We start from the raw sequence: 19,680 nt of genomic DNA, 5'->3' as shown, positions 1-19,680 counted from the left end.
GAAATTGCAGTAATGCAGGAAATAAGAAAACTAGGGCAAAAGAGAATAACGATTTTCATTGATTCTGTCGTCCCCGTGATAAAGGCATTGCGTAGATGCTATGCATCACTAACTTTGCAACTAATTTACCAATGTAAGTACAACGAGTACATGCCTTCATTGATGATATAAAAGTATGGGGTGGGCTATAAAACATCCATTTTTAGCTTTAAATTTTATAATTAAAAATAAAAATATCTTTTAAGGCTATCACAAAGATTTTCAATATTGAAACCACATTTCTCGACATTATTTGAAGGTGTGCTTAACTTTGATTGTTTAGAGCCTCGGCTCTATATAAACCGTACCTCTTATCTTTTGTACAAAGAGGTCACAATCACTTTTATCCCTTAAATTTCAAAATGAGTGGTTGTAAGAATGTCATTAAATAGATGCAAACTTTTAAAAAGAAATTTCCCTAACTTCGTGACTTATCCAAAACTATCCAATTTCACATCTAATTTGTGGGAATGATTGTGACTTCTTTGTAATAAAAATAAATGGTCTTTTTGTAGAGAATCACAAAAGTTATTTTGTATAAATTCAAAACGGTGTGTCGGACTTGTCTTGGCAAGCGGACCCCTTGGCCCTAAAAAAATAAAAGAGTTTTGAAAAATAAAAATAAGCAGCAAAGTTAAAATCTAAACCAACTTTAAAAAGTTTAAACAAGCTTAAAATATGAAGAAATATTGGATTTAAAACAACATATGTACAGTCACGGACATGTTTTAAAAATTTAAAAAAGAAAAGCGAAAATATAAAATAGCAATTATAGAAAAAAAAAAAAAAAACTGGCCAATCTTTGCCAAATACATCCAAATTATATACAAAATATGAAGATGTTATTTCCGATCCCACTTATATTTGGAAGGTCACTTCAAGGAAAGCTCCAGTTTTGTAGAACCTAAGGGTTCCTTATCATTCATAACTAACATTAGGGCAATGTTTCATGAAACCGTTGTATAGTAACATGATACAACAACTTTCAAAAACCATGTTATGGCTTTAAAAAGTATATACTCTTTTCATTCTAATGAACAATCACAAAAAATAAAAATTTGAAAATGCAATTTAGAAAGTATTTTTTTAACCCAATTAACACAGGCCGTTCATTTCGGTGAGATGCTTATATCTAGGCCTTAGAAAGATTTTATTTTTTATTTTCAATTTTTTTGGATGGCTTTATTATCATTAGATGAACAATGTTCCAAAAGAAAAAACTGATTTTGAGTTTATAAGGGCTAAGATCTTGAAATTCACCAAATGAATGGTCTAGATTCGTTTTTGGAGGGGACTTATTTTGAGTTAATTGAACTTTTTTTTTTTGGGAATTGATAATTGAGATGAAGAGAGTGTGTGCAAAATTTTGGTTCATACAAATACTACAAACATAGTTTTCTAAAAGTACCATTGCATTATACTATGATACAACCGTTGCATGAAATCACTTCCTCTAATATTAAGAAAGACACATATATAATGAAACCATTTATATTTGGTACAAGATGGTCACAATTAATCTTGATTATTGGATGTGAAATTAAATGGTGGAATTTATTCCATTGATTAAACTTGAACTTTTTATTCCATTGACTAAGCTCAAACTTCAAAAAAAAAATTATTATAAAAGCTAAGGGATCACTCCAATTTTGCCGTACCCATTAAAAATCATGAGTGGCAAATAGTGGAAATATGTTTTTGTAATTTAATCCAATACATAGATAAACACATAAGGGACTAGTGTCCTCCAAGATTATATTTCTAGAATTACTTTTTGGTCATTTATGGATGGGTGCGGTTTGTATAAGGCTCCAACTTTAAACAACCAGATGCACTTTTAAACCGTTACAAAAGATGCATTTTTGGCGTTGAAATTCTATATGAAGATATGAAAATATATTTTAAATTTTAATTATAAATTTAAAGTTCAAAAAATAGTACAGAGCAGCGTTTTAAAAAACGCCGAGTCGAACCGGACTCGCCCGGTTCGACTCGGAAATAGTGAAAAAGGAACCGGATCGCCCAAAAATCGGAAATCGTCCGGTTCTAGAGAGAACCGGACGATTCTGTACAGTGAATCGCCGATTTACTGTATGGAATCGGCGAGTCCGAACAGTGAATCGGCGATTCCGTACGGAATGTTTTTTTTTTTTTTTTTTTTTTTTTTTTTTTTTTTTTTTTTTTTTGGTAATGATAGATTTTTTTGTAATCCATGATCGAATTTTTTGGTTTTTTGTAACCCATAATAGAATTTTTTGTAATCCATGATCGAAATGTTTGTTTTCTTTTCTTGTAATCCATGATCGATTTTTTTGTTTTTTTTTTTTTTTTTGTAACCCATGATAGAATTTTTTGTAATCCATGATCGAATGTTTTGTAATATATGATCGAAATGTTTGTTTTTTTTTTGTAATCCATGATCGAAATGTTTGTTTGTTTTTTTTTAATCCATGATTGAATTTTTTGTTTTTTGCTTTTTCTGTAACCCATGATAGAGTTTTTTGTAATCCATGATTGAATTTTTTGTAATCCATGATCGAACTATTTTTTTCTTTTTTTGTAATCCACGATTGAATTTTTTGTTTTTTTTGTTTGTTTTTTTTTGTAATCCATGATCGAATTTTATGTAATCCATGATCGAATTTTATGTAATCCATGATCGAATTTTATGTAATCCATGATTGAATTTTTTGAAAATTTGTGATTTTTTTTGTTTAATCCATGATCGAATTTTTTTTTGTAATCCATGATAGAATTTTTTGAAAATTTGTGATTTTTTTTTTAATCCATGATCGATTTTTTTGAAAATTTGTTTTTTTTTTTTTTAATCCATATTATTCAAAGAGAAAACGAGAGAGATGATGATTCTGAGGCCACCCTATCCCAGCCATATTATTCACATATCGAGTCCCAACAGCAATAGTGTAGGGATGAGCACGAAATACTGTAAATTAAATGCTGAATGGCGGTTCATGCAGGGAAAGAACATATCAATATTCGCATATTCATTCAAAAACATGAAAATTCTTAATGGAGTACCCTCATTTTTTATTGAATTCCTAAAAACCAATATTTATAATGAATTTTAATAATTTTTTCGGATTTTTTTGAAGCTTTATTCTGACCGATTCACCCGATTCCGATCCGGATCGCCGATTTGTCGATCCGGATCGCCGATTCGCCGATCCGGATCGGTTTTTGAAAAGCCCGATCCGAATCACCGATCCGGTTTTTAAACCATTGGTACGGAGAGATAAAAGAACACAAAATGAAAATGGACAAATTAGGATGATATATTACAAGTCCACAATTCCCAAGATTTATGATTTATTTATTTATATCCAGGTTGAGTTATTCAATTGGCGGGCTTCCACGTTTGAAATGACCTTTTCCACCAGATTTTAAAGTGTGCCCCAGCGTTTTAAAAAACGCCGAGTCGAACCGACTCGGAAATAGTGAAAAAGGAACCGGATCGCCCCGAAAATCGGAAATCGTCCGGTTCTAGAGAGAACCGGACGATTCTGTACAGTGAATCGCCGATTCACTGTACGGAATCGGCGAGTCCGAACAGTGAATCGGCGATTCCGTACGGAATTTTTTTTTTTTTTTTTTGGTAATCCATGATAGATTTTTTTTGTAATCCATGATCGAATTTTTTGGTTTTTTGTAACCCATAATAGAATTTTTTGTAATCCATGATCGAAATGTTTGTTTTCTTTTCTTGTAATCCATGATCGATTTTTTTGTTTTTTTTTTTTTTTTTGTAACCCATGATAGAATTTTTTGTAATCCATGATCGAATGTTTTGTAATATATGATCGAAATGTTTGTTTTTTTTTTGTAATCCATGATTGAAATGTTTGTTTGTTTTTTTTTAATCCATGATTGAATTTTTTGTTTTTTGCTTTTTTTGTAACCCATGATAGAGTTTTTTGTAATCCATGATTGAATTTTTTGTAATCCATGATCGAACTATTTTTTTCTTTTTTTGTAATCCACGATTGAATTTTTTGTTTTTTTTGTTTGTTTTTTTTTGTAATCCATGATCGAATTTTATGTAATCCATAATCGAATTTTATGTAATCCATGATTGAATTTTTTGAAAATTTGTGATTTTTTTTGTTTAATCCATGATCGAATTTTTTTTTGTAATCCATGATAGAATTTTTTGAAAATTTGTGATTTTTTTTTTAATCCATGATAGATTTTTTTGAAAATTTGTTTTTTTTTTTTTTTAATCCATATTATTCAAAGAGAAAACAAGAGAGATGATGATTCCGAGGCCACCCTATCCCAACCATATTATTCACATATCGAGTCCCAACAGCAACAGTGTAGGGATGAGCACGAAATACTGTAAATTAAATGCTGAACGGCGGTTCATGCAGGGAAAGAACATATCAATATTTGCATATTCATTCAAAAACATGAAAATTCTTAATGGAGTACCCTCATTTTTTATTGAATTCCTAAAAACCAATATTTATAATGAATTTTAATAATTTTTTCGGATTTTTTTGAAGCTTTATTCTGACCGATTCACCCGATTCCGATCCGGATCGCCGATTCGCCGATCCGGATCGCCGATTCGCCGATCCGGATCGGTTTTTGAAAAGCCCGATCCGGTTCACCGATCCGGTTTTTAAACCATTGGTGTGCCCTATTTCTAAAATACAAGATGGACACCTTCAATGAACTTTTTTCTATATGAATTTCAATGTAAGCCCTATTTCATATCATCCCCTTGCTGCAAAAACTCTATCCATCCCTCCCCCCTCCCTTTCTCCCTCTCACAACTATTAGATGTCAAATAGCACTCGGAGGTACCACTAACCTATTTTTTGCTTCGGTATGGTACAAAAGTGTGTCAGACCGGTGATGAGGCTTCTGGATTTACCGAAATCAGTCTGGTAGATCTTTGTGCCGGACTGCATTCTTTTAATGTGAGAGAGAGAGACTAATATTGAACGGAAAGACAGAGAGACGCATATTGGGCAAAGAGAGAGTGAGAGAGAGATTGATATTAGGTGGAGAGAGAGAGGGCAAGTAAAAAGAGAGATTTAATGTGTTGGGAGCAAGGGATAGGAAGGGTAGTTTAGTTTTTAAAATATTTACTTTTAAACTGCGGGTTAAAAAATAGTAACTAGATTATGGGTGTGATACTAAAAATATTAAGGATGAAATGTCTATAAAATTCATTTTGAGAGAATATCCATAATTTTCCCTTCAATTTATTCTCTTTTCGAAGATACCTAGCACCATATTCCATTCAATGTGTCCACCGATGCATATGTTCAAATACATTCACCTTCAAAAATTCATTTTATAGATGGATTTCAAACTAAAATTTATAAATAAACAATTTTAACCACCACTATCACGAATTAAAAAAAAAAAAAAAATTTATTATTATCAAAATCAAGAATGTATTTTAAGCTTTATATTTGGTCTAATTCATTTTAGGCCATCACAAATCATCGATGTGCAACGTTAGAGCACTGGTGTTTAGGGCGGCAGATACCTCCTCAATATAATCGCCCACCGTCCAGTCCTGTCGTTAACACATAATGAATAATAATCGTGAATCTAATATGGAAATGCATCTAGAATTAAAACACTCATTAAGATCCAAAATCCACGGCTAAGAAACTTGGAAGGGACCCTATGTTGAAAATGACTCCATTTTAACGTTTCGTTAGTGAATCAAAAGGTTTTTGGACGGTTGTGACTGTTTCAATCACAACATGAATATTTTTACTTCTTTTTTTTACAAGAAAAAACATTAATATTTTTACTTCCCCACCAGCATTCGGATACAGCTTGGATATTTCAATGAAAATTTGTGGTAATTAGTGTCATATATTCTTATAAATTGAAGCATTGAAAGTACTCAAGTTTGGTTCTCTTTATCCAAGCAACACTTCACAGGTGACAGGTACACTTCACTTCTCCTAGTAATGAAAAATATTTATTAATCTTGACCTTAAATAGGTTATTTTCACAAAATTTGCTCGTCTTTTCTTGGTAAGTTTTAAGTTGCTTTTTCCTTGTTTATATTGTTATACTTCAATTGAATCCTCAAATTCTCTGATATGGTAATTTTGCTCTTTTATATATATATATATATATATATATATATATATATATAAATTATTTACACTTTTTAAGGTTGCTTTTCGTTTGATTCGACTTCTATTGCCTTAATTTTATTTTTTCAGATTTTATTTTTATATCTCTAGGGTTTTTGACCTTGCACAAGAATCGGGCGACTTACTCGGCTCGCCTCGGCCATGGCAGGGGTACCTTGGCCAAGGTAAGTCTCATGACACACTTTTTTTCTCCATGCCAATCAACTAAACTCTTCAAAATTTGCAATTTTAGTATAAAAAAACTTTCAAATCATTTCAGCCTTGACCAATATGTTTGTTAAGCCCGAAAAACAGTGTATACTGTAACACATTATCTCCATTATCTAGACTGTCTACTTTGCCCTAAAAATAAGTGTACACAAATACTCAAGATCTATACTAGTTTTTTAGCTTCAAATTTTATAGTCGGTTTTGAAAATTAATTTTAGAGCTAGCATATAGATTTCAGATGCCTTGAGTACATTCCGAACAAAGATTCGAGGTGAGGCTCTATTTTGGTTTTATAAATCGTAGGCCTTATAAAAATTTCAACGCAAAAGAGCATCATAATTTTAGCTCTTTTACCCTTTAGCTCTCTTGGTCGCAAATGACCACCTAATATTATTTTTTTGAAAAAATATCAAAATATACCTAACTAATAGTTATCTTTATCCAACTATTCCAACCCATAGTCATGTATTTTTTTTTTGACCGGTTTCATGAAATAAATAAAAAGATAAGAGCAAAACTTTTCAACAAATTGCAGCAATTCATTTTTATTTATTGTTCCCATCAAACGTCTGGCTATCAATCCCAGGGAATCCCCAAGTTTTAGACCAAGATGCCCCAGTAGTCAATAGGAAATTACAGGTTAATGTTCATTGTAGTCCAATAGACCATAGGAAAAACACATACTATACTCGATCATCACCATCCATTTAAATGATGGACGTCGATGGCGTGCTCTATCCGGCATCTCAACAACCATGGCGCAATGGATTATGGTAACACCATCCATTGGATTATAACAACGTTTCGAGACAGGGGGGGAGGGGGGGGGTAAGTTATGTTGGGTTTGGTGATAGCTTAATCACCATACCCATATTTTCTTATAGAAATTCAAGGGTATTATTATGGTAAATAGAAAAGAGACTTTCTTGTGAAGAAAGAAAGTGAGATCTATATAATAGAGTGAATGAAGACATAACACCTATCTTTTGAGGGTTACCTTTTTGGGAGTTATGGGAATGGATCTTTAATATGGAGATGGGTAACCAAAAGAGAGACATGGCCTCCGAGAGAGAGATGGTATTCCCATAAGTTTTTGGTTGGTTAACTTTTATTTCTGGAGAGATAAAGTCTCTCGATTGCTCTCAAGGTTATCTTTCTGGTAGCAATATTACGGTGGAAGTGAAGATCGGTGATGGTCTTTTATCGATGTTTAGAGATAAGTATTATCTCTTATAACCCAAATCTATAATCTTCATTGTGATAGTGGATTTCTAGTTGTCGAAGCTGTGGATGTAACTATACAGGGTGAACCACGTAAGTCATATGTTGTTGTGGTGTGCTTTCTACGTTTGCTTTATTTCTTACACTCGGTTTACGATTGTATTCATCTACTTCGCATTTAGTCAATCATGTACACGATCTTGGGTGGGATCCCGGTGTTTGGGATTCCTAGTTCCACAAGTTAAGGGTTCACGAGAACCCTACAAGTTAATCGGTCTCGCCCCTTGGCAAGTTGAGTTACCCCAAGTTACTTGGTACAAATCACTGTATATTAAAAAAATAGAAAAAACTTCCTAAATAATAAAAATACGAAAAAGTTTATATAGAGCCAAGGCTCTAAACAATCAAATTAGAGGCCACCTCAAAAATTTCACTAAAAAATGTTGTTTTGATGCCCAAACATCCTCAAATTGATTATCTAATACCACAATGCATGGACATGAGAAAAAAAATAGATTTCAAATTTTTGGAAAAAGTGCATCTTGTAACACATTTTTGGACCGTCATTTATCAATATTTTCAAAGTTCTCATAGATCTACTCAATCTACAATATTTTTTAATCTTTAGATTTTATAATTAAAGATAAAATTTATTTTAAGGCTATCATAAAGATTTTCAGTATTGAAACCACATTTCTTGACACTAGTTGAAGGTACGTTTTACTTTGATTGTTTAGAGCCTCGGCTTTATACCACACCCATAAAAATATGAGATTGATGTATAAAATTTGTATGCATACTTTGGATGTTATCTTCAAAGATTGCTGAGTTCTTTTTTTGCATTATGCCCTATTTTCATTTTATTTTTTGGATTTTTGAAATATCCCTAATTATAAATTAATTTTTTGAAATCCTTATTGTATATACTTTTTAAGGAAAAAGTTTATATAAGGTTGCAACCTTAAACTTTAGAAAAAAAGGCACGCCTCAAAAATCCATCCAATGATATTATTTTGATGATGAGACCCTGTAGTTGGTCATCTCGACTTCGAGTTATACGAATAAAAAAAAAAAGTTATATCACCAAAAATGGTATATTTTGTAATATATTATTTAGACCGTCCATCAAGATTTTCATGTATTTGTAGATCTGCTCAATAGTTTTAAATTCATAATTAGATTTGAAGTAATTTTTCTGGTCATTATTGAGATTTTCAACACTAAAATTACATCTTTGGATTAGCTTTGGAAGTGCACCTTAATTGGATTGTTTAAGGTTTAAAGCTAATTTGGACGGTTAATGGTTTTATTTGACATTTAATATTTTTATTTTATTTTTAAAATTTTCTATTTTAAATTTTTCAAGGCGGGTGAGTCCACTCGATCTCGTCCAAGTAACTCACCTCCGGCGAGTATGAAAAAGCTGGATTATAATATACTTCTGGCAATTATAATGCTTTGTTGTTCTTAACCATGTTCCATGCAGTTTCACATCAACATACCCATGATGAAGGCTCTGAAATGCTGGCTATTACGAGTCTTCTTGCTCTCAATCCATCTCCATGTCTCAGAACCTCTCCACACAAAAGATGAGGAACTGAAGCTCAAAACTTCAGTTTTCTTGTCACCCAAATTGATCATGAAACCTGGCTCAGTGCAGAACAATTACTACTACAACATCGACTTTCCAAGGGGTAGCCGGACCCATTGCCATAAACTTTAGAAAAACTTGCACTACCCCTAGGTAGCCGGACCCATTGCCATTAAACTATAGCTAGACCCGATGGGTAGCCGGACCCGAAGTTTTAGTTTATCCCAAAGCAAAAGCCCCAACCCTAAAATTGTTTCAATACATTTTGTCTTCCCCTGGTTTTCCCAAACGACCAAACCGCATCGCCATCCTCCCTCTCTACAATTCTCCCTCTCTCACTTTCTTGGAGACAGTTCTCTCCGGATCTCGAATGTCTCTCTCTATCTAATCGCCCACCCCTCAAAAATCAGTTCTCTAGTGTTCACCATTGTAGGCTAGAAAAAAAGAATCTCATAGTGAGGGTGGCAATGGACCCCACCAGACCCGGGACCCGACGAGTGCGGGTATGGATCCAACTTTTGGATCAAATGGGTCGGATCTAGGTCCAAAACCTAGACTCGAATACATTCGGGTCTGGGTCCAGCCAGACCCGACCCATTGCCCCCCCCTATCTCAATATATTATGACCAATATGAACATGGCGGCAAGATGGTCGTGGAGGCCATCACCAGGCAATGAATGGATTGGATGGTGATGGAGGACTAATTGTGAACCAATGGCATGCTTCTGCTTCCCCCTCTCCTTCCATCACCGATCAACCTATCGACCGGATGGCAATGATACCTGTGACCATATCAATCATGGTACACTTTTCAATTCTTTCTTTTATGTTGTGCAGGTGTGATCTCTACAACGTGACTGAAGATGAAAATGGCAGGCCCATTGAGGATAACTATTATGGAGGTCTGCGCTGTTGTTATGATGGGACCCAATGTAGGCTAAAGGAAGGTCTCCAAGGGCTTGGTGCAAAGGGAGTCTACGTGAAGTACACAGTGAAATGGATGGAATGGGATGATAGCATTATACCATTTAAGATTTACCTACTTGATGTTACTGATAGTGGGGAGAGGATTCTAAATTCTACCAGCCTCCCAGGTACAATTGTGTTTTCCTTCTTTCCTAATCGATGAATCAAAACTCGGGGACTCGGACACGCTTGAGTTTCTTGGACCCAACAAGCCGTCAAGTCTGGAAGCAGAACTCATGGGAACCATTCGAGTGTCGCATGTTCTCGATATTTTATTATCTGCTTTCTGCGATTCTCTGCCAGACAAATGTGCCCGAGTTTCCTAGCTCAAGCAGGAGACCATAGCAAGTCCCGAACTAAGTCCTTGTTTTAAATCGCTGCCAGTGTTTAGTGAATAAGTGTCTATTCTCGTTTGTGAGGACAAGGATTTGTCGTGTAGGGGTGGCAATGGGCCAGGTGATCCGGCCCAGCCAGGTCGGCCCGCCCCTAAAAATTAGGCTTGAGCTACAAAATGTGGCCTCAGGGCTGGGCCATGGCCCATCATTTCCCAAGGGCCAGGCCAAGGCTGAGGTCTGGTTCATCCCAGGCCAGCCCTTATTTCTTTATCTTTCTTTTTTTTTAAGTTTTGTTTTATTTAGCTCAAGGTTGGGCCTAGGCCAGGGCCTCATTGGCCAAGTCTAGGCCGGTTCTTAGGGAACATGGCTAGGGTTAGGGCTCACCCGTCTCAAGCCCAGCCTGTTGGCAGCCCTACTGTCAGGTTAGTAGATACTAGAGAGAATCTACATTGTGCCATTAGATAGACCCAGCAATGTGTTGTACTAATTGACCTATGAAGCATATCTTTGAAAATTTTTATTCAATCTTTCAGGAAAAGATGCTTGATAGATAAAAGTGATTTTCATTTATGATACAGATCGAATATAATGTTCATTCTAATGGTGCACCGGATGTGCATGACAAAAAGATAGACATCAAGAGAGCAAGAGTTGTGATACCCCATGGTGGAGATCTCATTTATGGTATGGCACACCAACATGGGGTGTACCCTTCATGGCCAGGCAAAAGTTGATCCTTTTCTTTCATTATAGACTTGAGGATCATTTCCTCTAATACAATAGATGGTATTTTTGGTACACCCGCAGATTTATAAAGTTGTATTTAAAATCTCACCAGAAAAATGCAGTTCAGTTATCGGAAGAACGATAGATAACCTTGTTCATCACGGAACAGGAAGGAAACAAAAAAATAAAAAGAAAAAAAAGGTGTGGTTTGCTTAAAGTGGCAACCTTAAACCATCAAAGTAAAGTGCACTTCCGAATTTTGTCATGAGATCTAATTTTGGTATCAAAAAATTCTTAAGATTTTGTGAGAATCTATTTTTATATATGATTATAAAATTTTAAGCTCCAAAACAGGTTCAAATCAAGCAAATCTACATCCATATAAAAATCTTAGTGATTGACGGTCCATATAATGTGTTACGAGATATATTATTTTTAAGAATTGAAATATCTTTTTTTCTCCATATCTATATGTTTTGATATCAAGATGATAAATTAGATGTTTTTTCAACATCAAAATAAACTTTTACAAAAGATTTTAAAGGTATACCTTAATTCTATATTTTAAGGTGTTAACCTTGTATAAACTTTTTCCAAGAAAAAATAACAGATTAAGCCCTAAATGCAACGCAATTTGGGATCGTCCATTTCAAGGATTCATTACATATTCCATTGTAAGAGGCCCAAATATATTTGGTGACTATTATAAGTGTTTCCAATATACTAAAACTAATGTTTGCTGCTCCCGCAGGAGCATTATATGTGTTTGTTCCCTTGGGTAAAACTCACGTTAGGGATTGCCTGTTCGACGTAGGAATCACTAGAGTCGTGCCAGATCTGGACGCCGGTGATTCCTGACCAAAAAAAACACCAAAACCACCCATGTCTCCCCATTTTCTGGTTTTCTCTTAATGTTTTTGTTACATGTAATATGGTTCGAATCGGGGGAATCGGAACCAGTATCTTGTCTAGTCGGATACTGTTTTTTATTTTTGAATGATTGCTAGAAACTCTCAGTTTTTCTCTATTGATAACATACTAACAAACCATGAAACAATATCTTTGAAACTAGGATGGTAGAGTTATATGCAGCTCCTCACCCATTTATGGCCGAGGAAAAGAAGCCGGAAACGAAACCGGATATGTGGTAGGGATGAGCACCTGCTACCCTAAACCAGGCTCTGTCAAAGTAAAGGATTGAATCAAGGTATAATGCTACTACAATGCATACTGGGGTCATGGGAATATTCCACATTTTTGTTTCAGAATCAAAAGACAATGTGCATTCCCCTCTCTTAATGTAAGAAACCTACTCTATGCTAGATGGAGGTGTATGTTGTGCATGTGAAAAGTATCTGAAGATTCTGAACTACCTGTACTAGAAAATTGTATTGTCTCATAAAACAGTTCTTATATTAGGTGAATAATTATGACCAAATTAGCTTAAGCAATAATTAAGAGAATTTCATTTGAACCATCAATGAAATTTATTTGAACCATCAATCTGCTTCAACACCGTTTGTTTCGTGCTATCCCGACAGTTTACCTTTTTCGAAAATGTGATATCTGCTAATTGTTTGGTGTGAAATATAGTGAAGTGCTCAGAAAAATCTGAGAAGGCTAACTAATGCCGGAAATTTGCCGCAAAATAATTTGAAAAGTATACAATGAAACTATTTATCTTTAGTACAAGATGTTCACAATTAATCTTGACCATTAAATGTGAAATTAGATGGTTGCTTTTATTCCATTGACCAAGCTCGAACTTCAAAAAAAATTCTAGAAGTTTGTGACACACCAAGCTATCGAATTTTACCTCAGATGGTTGTAAATAATTGTGGCCTCGTTGTATCAAAGGTAAATAGTCTCATTGTGTACAATCCCCAAAATATTATTGTGTACCGTGTTGGATTTATGTGGCTTTATGAGATCTTGTATGAGCATTTTATACATTGGAACATAAATTCAGTGGGAGTGTAGACCTTTTGTAGACCATAATAGGCAATTGTTATTTGCTGATACTCAGACTAGGCTCGAAGAGCTAGGCCAACTGATGTTTGAAAAATCCAAGATACCTGGGCATAGGGATCTACCGAAAAGGTTTTAATAAGTTATCCCTTGATAAGATTGGAATATGCCCAAATGGGAGCCAAGGGACTGTGTGGCTCTTGCATGTGATGAATAGAAGATGGGGCTAAAACCTCATCGTTATATCATTACACGGTATATACATAGATAGCCGTTTTGAGATTTACAAATGAAGATGAAGCGTGTATATGTGAGAGAGATTACTCTAGACACCATAGAGTCATGGTTGCATTATGGTCTGGAAGATCATGACTTTTTTGTTTCTAAGGGAGAACCTGAAATCTATAAACTGAGATTGCGTCCTCTAGTCTATTGTGACTTTAGTAGCCCAATCATGAGCTATTGCAGTGGACTGTGGGTTATGGGAACTGTTGAGTCAGTTTGAGAAAGCTCGACGGATAGTGATTCGCATTTGAAGGTGGAGTGCTCCCATATATTGATAATTTCTTAGATCTAACGGATCTGATTCCCATCAAAATTAATTAATTTCAATTAAATTTATGTTATGTAATTTTTAGAATATTTATTTGATTTTTGTGAATCTTATGATATTTTATTTTTGTTATTTGGATTTATAAATTAAGAGAAATTAATTTTTCAACATTTTAAATAAAATATAAATTTAAAAATTCTAAATATGAAATAACATATTTTCTAAAAATATATAAAACCTCCATAAACTATAGGGCCCAAAATTTAAATACATGTGGATTAGGTGGGGCCACAAGTGGCCACCAAAGGGTAGCACGCCCTACCCATTGACGTATTCTTCTTGGGAAGAATGTTTATCCCTTATTGGCTTATCTTTTGGGTATAGTCATGATTAGGTTGAATATTTGAGATATTTACTAAATCTTTGAGTCAAGATTGGTTGATCCAATAATTAAAAATTGGATATATTAAAATATAAGTTTTTTTTATTTAATAGCAATTTTTATTCAATAATTAAGGATTTGATAAATTAAAATATAAGCTTTCCTTATTTGATGGGAATAGATTTAAAAAATGGAGGATAAGGTTCTAGCTCATCTCTTTAAATCTTGATGGTGGATCAAAGAGATGGGTGGCTCAAATCTCTCACCCCACAAGTCTCTTTAGATCGATGGTTGAGATTTGACCCTATGAATTGAGACAAAATCTATAGTACAAAAACTCTATAAAAGGAGGTCTCCCCATAAGATACGTATTCTCTTCTCTCTCTTTAACAATTCTCTCTCTCTTCCAAAGGGGAGGCATGCCTCAATTTTTTTTAATCTCTCTTCAAGTTGCACCATGTTTTGGTGGTACGCACAACCTCGTTTTGGTGGCACGCACAACCTGTATTCTTTATGGGTCGCAAAGGGTGTAGAAACGAAAAGCAATCCACGAAACAAGAAAGAACATCTGTTCTTTATAGGGTGTATGGTGAACATCTGTTCTTTATAGGGTGTATGGTGATAGACACAACCTCTGTTCTTTATGGGTTGCAAAGGGTGTAGAAATTAAAAGCAATCCACAAAACAAGAAAAAACCTATGTTCTTTATTGGTAGCAAAGGGTATAGAAACGAAAAGCAATCCACGAAACAAGAAAGAATAAACAAACACAAAAGAAAGAAACAACCAACCACAATGCAAAGATATACATGGTCCGGCAAAGTGCCTATGTCCACGGAGATATGAGAACTTCTTTACTGGCAATGGAGAATAAGGTTACAATGGCTCTCTTCCTCACACCTGTCTCTATTTTCGTATTACAAAGAAATCTTCGTTTTTCCCTTAACCCTAAAAGAACTCTCAGATGGTACAAATTACTAAATACCCTGTCGTCCCTTTGACTCCACCTTGGTAAATCTATTTCTTTAGAATACAAGACAGCAATCCTCAACAACGGGGCGGAACCCCTTGCTACTAGATATCTTCCCCTCTCTTCATATTCATCTTTCTAAAATCAAGTTAAGTAGCTTTATCAAGATTAAGCCATTGAGTGGATTTTTGCCATAGTAGGGAAATCAACATACCGATCATTGATCCAGAGTGCCATCGGAAGAAGGATACTCGGCGCTGGTGTACTAAGCCCGGTTGAGGTAATGTACAGCAATTTTACCTTTTTAAATATTTACTTCACTTCTCATAAAGCAATAAAGTCTAGTTTTGTTTCTTGAATAAAAAATTATATTTGAAGATGTAGCAATTGATAACCAATTTTATTTTTATTTTATTTATTTTAAGAGTGGTTTGATTATAATTGGACATTGTAAGTGATCTTGCTGGTGTAGAAATAAAGAATTTTTTAAAATATATATATATACTATATCATAAAGTCCTTTTCACTTTTGCTCTATTATCATAGAGCTTCAACTAGGAGCACATATAACTGTCTTTTAAGTTTGCTGGTTTATGGATTAATATGTAAACATGAAGGAATGGCCTTTAGGTTTCCTGGGTGCAAATATTCATGGGACCATTTTTGTGATGCATCGGATGCTGATCTGTTGGCTGAGCAACAACTATGGGCCTCAACAAGCTTTTAACTGCTCTAATGGAGATGTGTACACTTGGAAAAGCATGTGGAAGGAGTTGGCACGTGTAATGGGTGTTCCATACGTGCCATTTTCAGTTGAATCATTCGACATAAGAAGGGCAATGAGTGATAAGGGATGCTATAGTCTCTGAGAATAGGCTTTGAGGAGATTGAGAACTTTGAATCTTTTCACTTGTTTTTGTTACTTGAGCGTCAGTGTGTGAGTAGCATGAACAAGAGCAAGCTTCATGGGTTTCTAGCTTTTAGGGACCCTTTGAGAGGTGGATTGGAAGACTAAGGGAGCTGAACCTCATCCCAAAGTAGAGAGAGAGATATATATGTTTAATTGATAGATGCGGTTTCTATGAGTCGACTGACACATATGTACATATACGGCGCCCGATTAAAATTCATTTTAGATGTTTTTTTCTTTTTTTTTTCTTTTTTTTTTTTTGTATATTCATCATTCAGGCTAAGATGATCGTGAATATGAAAAGAAAAATAGACTTTTAAATTTTAAAATATAATTTTTTAGTTTTTTTTATGGCCAATACACTTTAAATAGCCTCTATCTTTAGGATGGATGTTTGTAAGTCAATGAGCTCTTGCACCCTTTTACTCGTGAAACAATTTTCCTAAATTGATATTAAAAAAAATAGAGTTGTGAAGATCGGGTGTGGTGCAATCTCTTTTTGTCTCCCCCTATCCAATCTCTAACAAGATTATTGCAATGATTAGGGATGGCAACAAATTGGGTTTGATTGGAACCCAAATTGTATTCAGGTATAAATTTTGGATTCATATACAGATCTATCGGGTCCCAGGTCTAGTCGGATGCATTACCACCCTATCACTATGAGTTTTTTTTTTTTTTTTTTTGCCTTTTTTTTTACCATCTTATACCTTATGACTATGAGCTTCTGTTTTTTTTTTAGCCAATAATATCATAAATTTTGCTAATATTGTGACAATATGAACACCTAAACACGTGCCTAAAGAAACATGAATGCCATCATATACTCTATGACTACGAGTATGGGTTGGGTCTAGCTGAATCCAAACCGGAACCCGAATAATATTCGGGTCCAAAATTGGGACCCATAACCGGACCCGACGACCGGACCCGAGGTCACCTCTGCTCGTCGGGTCCCAAGTCTTCTTATTTTTACTTTTTAAGAAAGAAAGATGGGTTAAATGTATTCGAATTGCTCTACCTATGTTTTCTTACAAATAGGGTCAATTCAAACATCTGTCCAAATCTATCTCCCATTAAAAAATTACAAACCGTTCCAACATTCGTGTTCAAAACAACTTATAGTTTTTTAAGTGAGAGCTAGATTTAGACTAACCCACCCACTTGTAAAAATAGAAATGGAGTGGTTTAGATACCTAATGCCCAAAGTCTTCTCCTACTTATAAGAGACACCCTTGTTAAGTTACTGACTGTCCAAGCTAAAAGTCATCTAGGCAAATCAAAATAGGAAAGGTATACAATGGGATCATTTATTTTTTTGTACAACTCCGTTACAAATAATCTTAACTTTTGGATGTGAAATTGAATGTTTGCATTTATTCCATTGACTAAACATAAATCTCAAAAAAACTTTTTTCGAACTTTATGGCCAACTCAAACTATCATATTTCAAATCGGATGGTTATAAGCAATTGTGACCTCCTTATACAATAAGTAAATGGTCTCATTATATACAATCCCATAAAAAAAACAAAATAGCAGGGCCTTTTATCCCTTATATAAATATGAAAAATGATCCTATAGGACCATCTCCCACCCATATGTATAGGACTCCAAATGATCAACATTAAATTTGACACGGATCTATAAAAAAGTCAAATCCTACACCCATGTAATAACTTTTTTAGATATTCATGTTAATTTTAATAGTGATCATTTAGGGTCCTACATACATAGATGGGGGATGGTCCTAGAGGATCATTACTCTATAAATATACATCTTGTAACAAGATCTATATGTTAGTGAGAAAAATATCAATTATCAATGGTGTTCTTATAAGAACTACCGAGAACTATATTGATAGAATGGGCAGCCTTCATCCGTCGGCTGTTGATTTGGACGGTCTTAGGGAGCTGTTAATACTTTATTTGAAACGACACAGCACCAATAAGGTATTGGTGCTCTATGTGAACTCTTTTACGACACCACCAATAAGGTATGCTTCTGCATACTGTACACTTACTTCATACTTAGAAAATTCAAAACCTTGATACGGATACTTAAGACTCTCCAACTTCTTTACAGAGAATGCAGAAATTCTGAAAAAAAATTGAACCTTGTTAATGCTAATTTTGGTCATTTCAGTAGACATGAGCAATGAGGTAAGTGCATGACACCTCAGCCGTGAAGAGAGACCTTTCGATTTCATCTTGGCGTATCATATGCTCCTATGACTCACAGTAAAGCCAAACGATTTTACACTTTTGTAGGAGCACACTATCCATTTATCCCCACAGTTAAAACCCAAAATAGGAATATTTTTAGAATCGAGATTTGCTACTGCCCTCCACTCATAGATTAACCTCAATAAAGTAATTCCTAATCCCACTCTCCGAGTTTGAAAAGGATAATATATCAAGATTGAATTGAGACCGGCCAATTTTTGACGTGCAAGAGCTAAGTGTTTGAGAACTCAAAACCAAAATTATTTCTTTTCAAGATAATCATCTTGAGGTTTTTAGGTAGTTCCCAAAAGAAAACTATACTATACACAACCATGCATACCATGCAAACGTGTACATCAATATTGAGTATTAAAAAGAATGTTGTTAGTATTCATAAAAAATAAAAATAAAATCAAGTATCCACCCTCTATCCCCAACGATGGGAAGTAATCATTCTTGTTCGTCATATTTTAAAATGGGTGGTTGTAAGTGTGTCACTAACTAGACTCAAAGTTAAAAAACAATTTCTCGAATTTCGTGATATATCCCAAGCCCTCCATTTTTTTAAGATTCAGATCTAGGTATATAAAATTCAAGGCTCTTTCCTTGGAAATTATTCATCTTGTGATTCAATGTAGGCTTTTTGCTTGAGGGAGCAAATGTACAATTTTGCTCCTATGGGAACATGCATTATTGAGTTTATAATCATGAACATTGTTTACTAATATCATAAGATCCATTTTACCTTTTATATAAAAAAAAAAAGTCCTGATCACCCCTAACTATCAAATTTGAAATCGGGAAGTTGAGATTGTACTATTGATTACCCCCAAATCTACTAAAATTTTTGCTCGGTTGTATAGGAGAAATAACACATAGCTATCCAAGTTTAGCTCACCGTAGCTATCCAATTTTCCAGTCATGTGACGCCAATTTCACAAGATCACAGGCATAAATTGTATATAACTATTTAGTTTAGTCTGGTGCTCTATTTTGTTATACCACTTGGATGCCATGCTGCATGATGAAAAAAACAAAAGATGCTAATTATCAGTTAGAGTAATGACACTAGGATATCTTCACATACTCATGTGAGTAGAACACCAAAAAATCACCATTAAATTTTGACATAAATCTCTAGAAAAGTTACGACAAGAGTGTGGGACTTGGGTGAATAGTTTTATTGATAACTTTTTTAGAGATTTGTATCAAAATGTAATGGTGATCCTTTGGGATTGTACTCACAAGAGTGTGGGAGGATCACATATTATCATTACTCTTATCAATTATAATAGTGATAAATAATTAAAATATTAATTAAATAGTTATTACTTTGTTTTGGGTAACCTCTACCCGGTTTTTCAATTAGATCAAGAGTTAGCATTTTTTAAGGTATATCAATGAGGTGATGTTAGTAGTAGAAATGAAACCATA

At 34.4% G+C, this 19,680-nt stretch overlaps 1 protein-coding gene across 2 annotated transcripts; it reads left to right on the top strand.

Moving 5' to 3' along the window:
• Nucleotides 1-5,943: 5,943 nt before the first annotated feature.
• LOC148781486 (uncharacterized) lies at nt 5,944-10,998 on the top strand. Of its 2 annotated transcripts, XM_088870159.1 has the most exons (3): nt 5,944-5,974; nt 6,279-6,352; nt 10,049-10,998. In XM_088870159.1, exons 2-3 carry the CDS (start codon nt 6,330-6,332, stop codon nt 10,338-10,340), a joined length of 315 nt encoding a protein of 104 aa, XP_088726285.1. In that variant the 5' UTR covers nt 5,944-5,974; nt 6,279-6,329; the 3' UTR covers nt 10,341-10,998. The 2 variants fall into 2 exon arrangements, with proteins under 2 accessions (XP_088726285.1, XP_088726286.1); XM_088870160.1 differs by lacking the exon at nt 5,944-5,974 and having other exon boundaries at nt 6,235-6,352.
• The last annotated feature ends 8,682 nt before the right edge of the window (nt 10,999-19,680 follow it).

This window comes from Amborella trichopoda, chromosome 6 (genome assembly GCF_054954075.1).
Source record: "Amborella trichopoda isolate Santa Cruz 75 chromosome 6, AtrichopodaSantaCruz75HAP2 v2.0, whole genome shotgun sequence".
Taxonomy (NCBI): Eukaryota; Viridiplantae; Streptophyta; class Magnoliopsida; order Amborellales; family Amborellaceae; genus Amborella; species Amborella trichopoda.
Note: the sequence above shows the minus strand (reverse complement) of the source record. Positions and strands in the feature narration are given on the sequence as shown.

Excerpts from the sequence above, each read along its gene's own strand:
- LOC148781486 (XM_088870159.1), top strand. The coding sequence starts at position 6,330 with ATGGCAGGGGTACCTTGGCCAAG. Across the intron at positions 6,353-10,048 it reads GCAGGGGTACCTTGGCCAAG|GTGTGATCTCTACAACGTGA; the intron begins GTAAGTCTCATG and ends TATGTTGTGCAG.